The sequence below is a fragment of the Montipora foliosa genome, chromosome 8 (assembly GCF_036669935.1).
Source record: "Montipora foliosa isolate CH-2021 chromosome 8, ASM3666993v2, whole genome shotgun sequence".
NCBI lineage: Eukaryota > Metazoa > Cnidaria > Anthozoa > Scleractinia > Acroporidae > Montipora > Montipora foliosa.
The window spans coordinates 9,518,489-9,530,988 of record NC_090876.1 but is presented as its reverse complement, the minus strand read 5'-3'; the positions used below and the strand labels follow the sequence as shown (position 1 = coordinate 9,530,988).

The 12,500-nt window shown below is 35.6% G+C and overlaps 1 protein-coding gene across 1 annotated transcript in view; it reads left to right on the top strand.

The window, feature by feature from the left end:
* Positions 1 to 12,500, top strand: part of LOC137968956 (leucine zipper transcription factor-like protein 1) — a 23,289-nt gene that overhangs the window by 1,529 nt on the left and 9,260 nt on the right. Inside the window, exons 2-5 of the mRNA XM_068815439.1 lie at positions 2,087 to 2,208; positions 4,395 to 4,589; positions 5,519 to 5,585; positions 8,343 to 8,420. Coding sequence (XP_068671540.1) covers positions 2,087 to 2,208; positions 4,395 to 4,589; positions 5,519 to 5,585; positions 8,343 to 8,420 — 462 coding nt within the window. The remainder of the gene's footprint in view (positions 1 to 2,086; positions 2,209 to 4,394; positions 4,590 to 5,518; positions 5,586 to 8,342; positions 8,421 to 12,500) is intronic.

Genomic DNA, 12,500 nt, shown 5'->3' with positions numbered 1-12,500 from the left:
TTCCATGGTAGGGTGCAAATTGGTTTATGTTTGGAATGTTAATGAGTTTTGTGTTCAAACAATGATTTTTTTATAATATTGTATTTTTTCTATGATCAAGATGAAATTTGTTATTTTCTATTATATGGGTGTTTTACCGGGAAACTATAACACTTTGTAGAGTCAATACAACAACTACATTCAGGAACCGAGTGGCAATTTTTGTATGTAACATGAGAAAAGTCATATTCAGCAACTATGTCATGACTCCTGTATACCTTTTTTTGGTTTTTATTAATACCCTGTATTTGTATTAAGGCCTTCTTTTCTATCTCTACCATGTTTAATTATTAATTCACCACATAATAAAAAGAAAATAATACACGATACATGCAGCTCGCAGATATAAATTTTATGTTCTTGTGGCAAGAACAATGTCTCCCTTGTTCGCTGCTCTCACTCATAAGATATTGTTTTTGCTTCTCAAACATAAAAATTCATATCTTCTCACCACATACTGAGATAAATACTGATAAGATGAATGAAGGGTTCACCTTGATTTGTTGAAATGCTTCCCACGTGGGAGAATATTTTTATGATGTTTTATTTTTTTGCTTATTAACATTGTTTATTTTATCATCATGATGATGGCTGATTATTAAGGTTCAGCTGTTTTTGAAGCAATTTTTAATTAGAACAAATTACATGTAAATCCATCATAATTTTGTGTGGTAAGATGATCATTTATAATTCTTTAGTGGGAGTTTAAGGTGGACCCGTTTTCTAAACATTTGCATGCTAGAAAAATAAAAATAATAATGTGACACCAAAATTACTGAAAGCACTTGCAAAAAAATACAATAGAATTTTAAAAAGCACAAAATTCTGATTGTAATAACTCAGAAAAATGTCAAAAATAGGAGAACTTAACAGGTGCTCAATAGAGGGTGATGGTGGCTCAAAATGTAATGACCTCAAGGGGTCTGGGATGGTTACCTGTTAAAGATCGTCTAGAGCGTACAGTAGCATAAAGGTAGCTATTAACTAGCTCACAAAGTAATGTATAATAAAGGTTGTCCGATCAAAGTCAAACTTACAACATAACATTAGCTCTTTCAACTTAACTGTAATAAGAGCTCCTAGGATAGAGCAGGATAGAGCTACTAAGGTCCAAGCTACTACTAGATCAAGCTACCAGTGTTTTTAACAACCTTCCAACAGAGCTAAAGGCTTTGTACTGACTACACTATATTTTGGAAAGCGATTAAGAGACACTTTTTAGAGAGAAACGTTTGGTATTCATTTTTTCCTTTCTACTTTCATACCTTTTAAATTACTCATAATCTTCTATTTTAGCTTTGTACTTTAAGTTTTTAATTTATACAGTCCATGGATAGTTTTTTTTTTCATAGTCTACATGTACATCTGTATATTTTAAATAAGTAGGCAAAGAGCCACTCGGTGGAGACTACTAATAAAGCCATTTATTTATTTATTTATTTATTTATTTATGACTATAAAGAGAGTTACCCAAAGTAAATTTTACACAGAAAGCACTTGAATGTCTGTCTGGGAGAGCTTTGCCACAAGGCATTTTTTCGGTTTTAACATGGTTTCGATCTACTTCATTTTTTTATTTTCATAAAAGGTTATGGACTATCATTTCATTGTAAAGTTATAAGCATTTGTTGTGCACATGCAATGTAGATCTTGAAATTAACTACATGTATCCCTGAAGGATGACTATATTGTAGTTTTATGTGACTTCCAGAGGAAAAAACACTAATATGCTTGTGGTAAGAAAAGAATAGCCTACGTGGCAGGCCGTAGAAAGGAGCGCCGGAGTGTAGGGAGGGAGGGAGGAGGGACCTCCTCCCTCCCTACTCTCCGGCGCTCCTTTCTACGGCCTGCCACGCAGGCTAAGAAAAGAAAGGCCATTTAGCTGGTGCTTCCATGGCCAATGACTGCAACCATTTTGTTTTAGGGTTTCTATCTCATGTGTATCATTTAGCTTACTGGCAAATCTTTCGTGATCTAGAGACTGTGGGCTGGAGAAGAAATTTAATAAGTTGTTGTGATTCAAAATTGCAATAATTATTCATTACAGGATATTGGTCTAAATGAACACCATCAACAAATTGTCATCAACTATCTACGATTTGCACGGTACAGCCGAGGTCAGAGACTTAGAGGTGTAGATGCTTCCTTTGAAGAACTTAAGGAAAGCAGGTAGTTGTTAGTTTGGTCATTTTATTTTTGTTTTTGTAAAAGGGGACAGGTTGTTAACCTGTAGACTCATGAACCAACCCCATTGACGACTATGCTATTGTTATTGCGCATAGTCTTTCTGCACATCTTGAGATACTCAGATTTCCTATCAGTGGTGCTTATTTTTACAGGGATATTTTTGTGCGGTTCAAAACTATGCAGAGAAAGTAGAACCTGGCAAGTCCTCTTGGTATCCAAAAAGAAAATTGGGGATAACCATGCATTCTTCAGAGATAACTAAGAACAGTGCCTGCTGCACATACGTTCTGTGCATCTCGAGATACTCGGATTTCCTATCGGTGATGCTTTCTAATACAGGGAAATTTTTTGCGCGGTTTAAAACTATCCGGAGAAAGTAGATCTTAGTAAGTACTCCTGGTATCCAAAAAGAAAATTGGGGGTAACCATGCAGTTTTGAGAGATAATTAAGCTTCAATTTGAGAAAGAACGCCATACACATTGCTTTGTATTTTTAAGCTTTTTACATGATTGTACAAATATTATTCATGAATTATCTTTGAAAAATGCATGCTTACCCCCAATTTTCTTTTTGGATTTCAATGACACTTGTTAATGTCTGCTTTTCCCACATATTCAGTACATGTAAGCAGCATAAAATACCTTTGAATTAGTCTACAGGCACTAAGTCTGTTTATTGGATAATAAGTGCAATGAAAGGTTGAGTTTCGGTCGCCCGTAATGAAATGTAGTTTTAGTTGGAGGCTGAGTTTAAATGAGAACATTATAACACTGTAGAATTCAACAAGCTGTTGTTCCCACGTGTGTTTTGATGGAAGTCTGTCACATGATCAAATTAATGTGATTGGGCCAAAAGAAAGATTATCACAATGTCCCCCCCAACCTTCAACGTGTTGGTACAGTGGTAAAAAAAAGTTTGCTACAAGCCTAGCAGGCCCATCAGGGCGGTGCTTATCTCCGGTTTCTGTAGCATGAAGCACTAGGAGTATTTCTACTCCCCCCTGGATGGGATGCTAGTCCATCGCAGGGTTACCCCCAGCATTAGATTCGCCAGTACCCATTTATACACCTTGGTGGAGAGAGGCACCGTGAGAGTAAAGTGTCTCGCCCAAGAACACAACAATGTCCCGGGCCAGGACCCGAACCTGGACCACTCGATCCGGAGTCGAGCACACTGACCGAGAGGCCACCGCTCCTTGGCATAGTGGTACAAGAGGTAAAATAATAATTAGCATATGGGAGGTTGCCGATTCACTGCGTGGCTAGACCGATACTCAGGGACTGCTCAGGAGAAAGTGCTGCCTTTCTAATTACATTTGCAAATGGTCAAATGGGTACATTACTAAAATCTTTCAAGTTCTTGCCAATAAGGACTAAATTGTATAAGTTGTAGGTCAGGTCCTCACAGTCTCACAACCTTTTTTTGTGAAAACTGAAGGACTTTAATTAAAGAACCCGTACACTGTTATTATTATGTAGAGTTGGGTGATCAGTTCCCAGTGTTGCATTGACACTCTCTGCCAGCAATTGTGGTTGGCCTAGCTTGATTACAACTGTAGCTAATTATAAAGTGATTCTTTTTTAATGACCACCACAAATACAAAATCAGTGGAGCAAGAGGTTAGGCTATTCACCAGGTGATAAAACTTTGAATGCAAAAAGATTTTAGTGTCACAACAAGTAATATATAGATTTAGCCAAGCCTAAAAGCCAAGCTCCTGGGTTATTTATTCTTACAATAAGTTAACTTGGCTTGAGCCTGCAATTCAATTGCAACCCAGTATCCGTTCAGCAGTCAACTTTAAAGAAAGAAACAGCTGACCTCGATGAGCTCTAAACTTGAGCCCACAAGGTGGTCACATGATAATGGTCAGCTGATACCTTGTTTTAACAGGTGTCAATAATTGACCGTAACATGAATGTCCGGTATCAAATATAATTATGCTCTAAACTAGCCGGAGTATGGCCACCTCAATGAGCTCTAGGGTTACACTGTAGGTCATGCAGTGACCAAAACCAAATTTTCACGCACAGATGGGTTACCATAATTATTTTCTTTCCCATTAAGCTCGGCACGTGCGCCTTTGGCATGCGGAGCTCCACCAGGTTTTAAATTTTTTACCCCATACAGGAAAATATTCTTACTTTCATTTCTCCCTTTATTTTAGACTTGTAGAGGACACATACACTCTTGATGAAGTCACAGACATGTTGGATGGTCTCTGTGCAGTGGTGAGGGGAGAAGTGGAGTCTGAACTCATCAATGCTGCACACACAAATGTTCTTCTTTTGAGACAAGTTTTCTGTCAGGCTGAAAAATGGCATCTCAAACTGCAAGCAGATATATCTGAACTAGAAAATAGGTAATACTATTGAATGCAATACACTTTATTGTGGCGACAACAGACCTTATCGTTGGTTGCAAGCCTAAAGCAGCTGTTATTTATAAGTCCACATAAAAATTAATTACTATGTATGGCATTTGGGTTAGTTTTCAAAATTGTGGCAGATTTCATTAAGAAATGGAAGGTCCAGTTTTGATTTTCCACTGGCTGAGCAATAAAAGAAGTGGAGAATGTTTTCTCATACACCTCTGGGGTCTGGCCCGAGGGACCTTAAGTCACAATGATTGATTCTAAATTCGTTTCAGTTTACAGCTGGTAACTAAAAAATAAGTTGAGAAAATAATGAGTTGTTAGTTTTTTCCCAATCAATTGACCCAAAAAATTGTCTTCCTGAAACTCTTTGATGCTTATTATTTTTTTAATAATTTATGTAGTGCATTATTTTTAATCATTCTTTCAAAAATCTTTTATTATAATTCATGGCTGAAACACTACTCCTATCAGGTCACTGAAAAAGCATCACATGCATGAGATTTAGAAACCAATAAAACACTCCTCATCAGAACTGAAGTCCATATAAGGCAAAATAACTTAGTAAGGCTTACATGTAGCTTGTTTTCTTGTATGCTAATGTTCTCCTCTCACCATTCGAACTAGGGGAGGGGCGGGAAGGCTTTTCCTTTCCTTCCCGCCCCTCCCCTCACTGACTCCAGGTTTTTGCTCTGGCCCCATACCCTCGTGTGACTCCCACGAAGGCTACATTCAAACCCTTGGTCGGCCCTCCAGAGGGACACACTTTGTGTGGAATGTTTTGGAGCCGTTCAACAAACTCACAGCTAATGTTTCATTGGGTCTAGAACCAGATTAAACAGTTCTGTTTGTTTATTAAACAGTATGTAAACTGAAGGTACATGCTTGATAATTTTTTTTCTCTTTGTGAACTGCAGAGATCTAATAGATGAAATTGCAAAGTTTGAAGAAAGAGAATTCTCTGCCACAAAATCTACTTCACAGGTAACACAGTGAAAACCTTTTCATGTAGATGCAATTTTATATAAAGGTATTTAAACCATGGTCTTGATAGTAGCAGATAAGTAAAGTAAAGAATTTTAAGAAAATGATGAAACCTTTAAGTTTCAGTAAGACAGAATACAAAGTGATGGAAGCTGGATTTCTAATGCTAATGTGAAAAAAAAAATGTGGGAATCAAACTTTAGATAGTTTAAGGTTGACATGGTGTAATTGTTGATTCAAAGAGGGTTGTTGTCTCTGAATATGAATAGCCTCTTTTATCTTAAGTTGAAAACTGGTGGAGGCCTGATCTAGGGTATCCTAGGGTACCCCGTCCCTTGCGGGCTCCGTTCAAGTGTGAAGGAGCATTTACCATAACCAGTGATAGGGCCTCTCACATTTTCAAACATCTGCAGAATTCTGAACATTGTCACACCTCATGTTTAGCAGATTGTTTTTGTGTTTTAGATCACGCCTCCACCAGTTTTCAACATAAGATAAAAGAGGCTATTCACATTCAGAGAGAACAGTTCCCTCTTGGAATCAACAATTACACCATGCCGACCCTAAACTATCTTTTTGATTCCCACATTTTCATGCTCAGCTCTACTTCATTCTGTTGTTACTATTTTTCACATAAGCATTTTCTATTTATCATAAATTCAGCTTCCATCGCTTTGTATTCTGACTAACTGAGGATGGCAGAAGTTCCTGTCGAAACATGTTTTATAAACTTAAAGGTTTCGTCATTTTCTTAGAATTATTTAAACCATACTTTGAAAAAATAATATTGCAAACGCCGGTGGTTTCGTTCTGACTAACAATATGGAGCTTATAAGCTTGTGACGTTTTTTAGACTTGGACAGCAACCAGAAGTGAACATTGCGCATGTCAGGGTAGTATTGTTTAATAGTCTAAGAGTAAAGTTACCTGGCTGGCAATACTGGTAATTAATTTGTAATTGTGGTCATGTGAAAACAAATTAAAAGGGAAAACAGCTCACTTCTGGTTGCATGCCGCATCTCGAAAGCGCCACGTTCTTAATAAGCTCCCTAATTACCAGTATTGATCATGGCTGCCACATTGTTTGCCACAAATAAAAGCTCTTAGACAAGACAATTGACTTTGCTAGTGTCAGAGTTTGCAAAGAAAAAGAATGTGACTCTGATTGTAAAAAAAACAACCTAATTTCTTACCTCTTACTATTAGTAACCAAGTTCAAGGTCAGTCCTGTGAAACCACAGAGGGAGTTTTCTCCAGTTGATTTGTCCTCTTATTGCGAAGCATGCAGGCATATATCAACGGATAAATGGGGATCTGTAACTTTCAGTAGGGACTGAGAAAACAAGGTTACATGTAATAACTAAAGATAATATTTATTATCCCTGTGGTAATCAGCCACGCAGGGAAGAAAAATAAGTTGAAGTTCAGCTGCCTCAAAGATTGCCTTGTCAAAATCCGAAAAACCAAATATTTTTGGCTGTTTGAAATAGTTGCTTGCAAGATTCAAACAGTTTTACAAGTTTATGTAACAGGAACAACATGAAAAATCTGGTGGAGATTGTTTTCTCGAAATTTTAAATTTTGCGGGCCATACTGTAGAATAGGGCCCACTAATTTAGCCAATCACAGCATGCGTAATATCTGAGAGATGTCTCCAATTTGATAAAACATACGTTTTTCTTTATTTAAGAATTTTTTTTGTTGTAATTTTTAGAAATCTAGTTTAACCTCCATTTTGCACTCTTATCTTGATCTCAAACAATGAAACAAGTCATGAAACAGAAACTCCATGGTTAGTTTTGAGTAAATTGTAACCTCTGGTTTTACCAAAAGTGCTTGTAAAAGCATTTAAAAACTGTATCGAGCTGAGTGGAAGGTGGGTGCACGGGATGTCCAGGGACCTCCACTGTCATCAGCTAGCCCCTAGACAGTAAAACACTCCCATGGCAAGCAATCCTTGCAACCCAGCCATGAGCCCCCACACAGAGACATCCAGGCACCCATCACACTCCTGATTACCTCAGAGGTATAATAAATACATTGTACCTCTTACTAACTGAGTTAGAGGTCTGTGCTGTAAGTTGTATGATCCTGTATGTCCTTGGTCCATACATACAGCGTAACAGTGTTAATTTTGAAGAGATGGGGTAATATTATTTTTTCAATGGTGACTCGGGCATACTCCCAAAAAATCAGAGTACTTCTTTGCAGGAGTCAAACCTACAGATTCTCTACCACTGAGCTAATTACTGTTAATGTTAATGTTAATGTTAATGTTAATGCTAATGCTAATGCTAATGCTAATGCTAATGCTAATGCTAATGCTAATGCTATTGCTAATGCTAATGCTAATGCTATTGCTATTGCTATTGCTATTGCTATTGCTATTGCTATTGCTATTGCTATTGCTAATGCTTTTGCTAATGCTAATGCTAATGTTAATGTTAATGTTAATGTTATTGCTAAGTGCAATTGTTAATGCTAATGCTAATACACTGTACTAATGTTGATGTTAAATTGCTAATGTTAATGCCAATGCTATTGCTAAGTGCAATTGTTAATGCTAATGCTAATACACTGTACTAATGTTGATGTTAATGCTAATGTTAAATGTTAAATGCTAATGCTAATGCTAAATTGTTAATGCCAATGTTGTTGCTAAGTGCAATTATTAATGCTAATGCTAGTACACTGTACTAATGTTGATGTTAACTAATGTTAACGTTAATGTTAATTTTGTTTCTGTTTGCCTTGCAGTCTAAGTTATCTAAATTATCCCAAACACCTAAGCTAGAACCACTAAATGAAGGTGGAGGAGCAGCATTACTTCAAATAGTAAGTTAGTCATAGACCAAGTGCAAAAATTTGCACTTATCGGTAGTCTGACAAGGCTCATTTTACAGCCAAAAATATTTTAATTCTATGCTTGCCAACGTGCAAGGCTAGCGAGGCCTGAATTACATGTAACTCAAAGGCAAAAAATGCAAAGTTTAAAAAAAATTTGTGGGGCGGATTCAGAGCTACCTTAAATTTTCAATTATTGGGGGACGCACAAGAGCATGGTACATGTATTTCCCAAATACTTCAGCCAATAGTTTAATAGAATAATTGAATTAGGTGTGAAGTGAACTAATGCTCGCAACCTGAATCCCAACAACTTTTGAGCACGATTGTAGTTTGGTTGCAATTTAACCTAAGGAACAAAATTTATGACCTGCAACGTATACACCTACATATATATTTGAATTGAGGAGCTTCAAGGGGTACAAGATTTCTTAACGGGAATTTCTGTGTTAAGTTTCCTAACACCTCCACCCCTGAATCAGGCCTTCATTGACAAGTGAAAATTGTCTGTCATTATACAGTAAAACTGTGTCATTCTTGGGTTGGAAAGGGTTAAGGGGGATGTTGTTAACCCTTTCATGCCCAAGGGGGGTCCCCCATTGACAGTTAAAATTGTGTGTCATTAGACAGAATACAGTCATTGTAATTGACAACTATTCACCGAAGTGGTGGATATTTACCAGGCTGCGAAGCGGCCAGGTAAATATCCTCCACTAGCCACTTACACTGAGGTGAATAGTTGTTTTAGTCTATACTAAAACAGTGCGATAATATAGCACCAGAAGATGATTTTAACTCATTTATTCCTACCACAATTCCAATAATTAGAAATTATTATCATTGTTATTATTATTTTTGGGGCCAAAGCTGGCACGAGTGAGGTGAATAGCAAAGGATATTAATTAATTTTTTGAGGAGCCAATAAGGGTGCACCTTCAATGCTTTCCTTTTTTTATTAAATTAAATTTATTATATAGATATTGATGAAATACCAGCATTTCTCCTTTTACTAAAAAATCATATCTTCACCTCGCTCAGTGAACATATCATTTTTATCTTTCACATTTGAGAATATAGGTGTCGTCATGGTAATGAACACGATTAGCTAATAAAATGCGGGCTTCCTCTTCTGTAAGATAATTAATTTTTGTGCTTTAATATAATTCTTCTCTACCACATTAACATTTTTATTGCAAAATTTTACATTATCATGACTTGTTTTTCATAACTTTCATAATCTTGTTTCATGTTACAAAACATGTATCATACACTTTTTCATGAGTAAAACAAGTTGTTCTAAATCTAGACATTTCATCAATATCTATAAAATAAACGGACATTACATGGCCACTTGGGGATACAAATTTTATCTTTGAGAGTGCTGAAAGTATCTTTTGACAACACTCGAAGATAAAATTTGTATACCTGCGTGGCCATGTAATATCCTATGTTTATTAAATTCTCAACCTCGGATAATGCATTTCGCGTGCTCTGATTGGTTCACTCAATCTCGGTTATCAGCTCATATACCTTAGTTTGACCTTATATGGTAAATGATTGTGCTAAGCATTGCTAAACTAAAATTTTTTTTGCCAGAAAGCAAAATTTCTCTTTGAATAAAGCCAAAAAAGAAAAGAAACTTTTTTTGTGGAAAGTTTGGATCAATTCTGACGTTTAGAAGTACACGAAAAGGCAAGAAATGTTTTTGTGATAAGCCTAGTCGTCTGTCTGACCACATAGTATTACACAACATTGTATCTTCATTGAGTTTTCTCAATTTTGCTTGGATTTTCTTCCTTTTTTCGCTGGTACTTTGTACTTCCAAATTTTTGCAGTTTAAGGAATTTAATAAAACATTTATTCCATTCACGCTTGTTGGATATGAGACTGGTTATAGCCAAGTCTGCGTTACGTGCCTCATTGGCTATTTACCATCTCATATCAACGTGCGCTCATGGAATAATTGTTAAATATACTAAAATCTGTTAGTGTCACTCTTAGGAAGCAGAAGCCTGATAGGATAACACAATGATTGACTCCTAAGAGTGAGACTTAGTAGATTTTAGTCTGTCTAACGTTAGTAGATTGTACTCTGTCATGCCAGGCGATTTTAATATCACTGACAAACAATGAGAAAGAGCCTGAATATCACAGTGATGAGTAGTGGAAGAAAGAGCAAGCACAATCACAAGAAAACAAGCTGAATAAAAATTTATATTGTGAGGAAAAGTGGTGAAAAGAGCAAGAAAAGAGCATTGTCTTATTGAGTAAATAGAGTTATAGTAATTAGTAGGCCAGGCTGGTCATATGGTACTTAGGCAGACTAGTTATGAAAATATCTGAAAAGAAAAACATATAATTATATAATAATTATGTGAAATAATTATTAAAATTAAGGTTGGAACACATAAAAAAGTGTGTACAGTACGTAGTACATGTAAAAATGGCCTGAAAGAGATTGAGGTTTCCAAGATTAACTCCTCCACATTAAGGAAGAAACTGAGGCCATAGGGGCCATTAAGATTAATCAATGTATAACCATTTTTATTTAGTGAATCCACAGGGTTATATTATTAGGGCTCAGTGTATTTCTGCAACGCCATGAACAAGAACAAAAATGCCACAAAACATTAGCAAAAACAAAGGCCCCACATGCCATGCACATTCATTTACAGTTTGGTTTGTTTCTTTACTGATCTCTTCCTACACATTGTCTTTAAACAACAACATCAAGGAACCGTGTTATTCGTTGTGTGTATTAATTGGGAGCACCTGACAATAACTTTTGATTTTTCCTGCATATTTACTTCCACACTGTTTATTCCAATTCAGCAACTGGATATATATATAGTTGGTGCACAATTTTTGAACATCTTCTAAATAACATTTTTTAAAATGATTATTTAGTGTAAAAGTTATTCATACATGTACAATCATATATACATTTTATGTACACTAAGTATATTCTACAGTTTGACAAAAATAAGTTAAAAATAAGTTCTGCATTTATGCAAACGTAAACAAAGTAGATTCTACTGTGAAAGCATGCATTATACATAATGTCAGTAATTATTTCAAATATGTGATAAGGTTTGGAACACCCAGCAATCTCACTTTAGCTTTTGACATCTTTTCTGGTTCTCTGAGCCTTACATGCATTACATGTACATGTACATGTAGGTGTGCTTTCAACTTTTTAACAAGAAAAGGGTTTCTTTACAAGATTACAATTTTGGGATTAACCAATACCAGTAACTAGTACCGGTATTATCTAGTGTTAATTGTGTTGCAATGTATTGTTTTCTCTATTCAAATTAATAGTGTCAGGTGGTAATGTATTTGTTTTGATGTTTGTTCATTATTTTTTTTTAATATTTTGATAAAGATACTACTTGTGGAATACTAGGAGGGTTTATTCTCATTATACTAAAATTCTGCATTTGAAAAATAATTAGCCCATGATAGTTTCCCTAACTGTACATTATTAATGATCACGATTTAGTCCTACTGGTATTTTACATTCTTTTCTCAGACTTGTGAGTGGATTTTGGATATCTTTTTTCCTTTCCTTGATATACTCTACGTTTAATTTTGTACGAATAGAAACTCTTGTGTTTTGAAAACTCCAACTACCTATCATCTTGTAAGTTATTTAAATCTCAAGAAAGTACATCATTCTTTTCAAGCACAATTAAAACAAACCACAAATTATAAACCATGGAATCTCACTCCTTTTAATTGGTTAATATTTAACGAATAAGAGGTTTTTGGTTTGCATTTAGAAGCTCCATGGATACATTCTGTTTATATGTTAGGTACATTTATATTATGTGATGAGTGGGTCAAACAGTTGAATGTGCAGACACAGGATAAATTGGGATTTATTAACAGTCAGAGTGATTATTAAGCCTGTTGAGAAATCATGATTCTTCTACAATTGTCAGAAAAAGAATTGTTGAAAGAATTGATTCAAGATCAGCAAAAGGTTGTTATTACTTTATTCTACTTTGCATGATTTAGTATTGAGATGTATTTTTATCCACAGCTTAACATATCATGTCTCCTTGATTT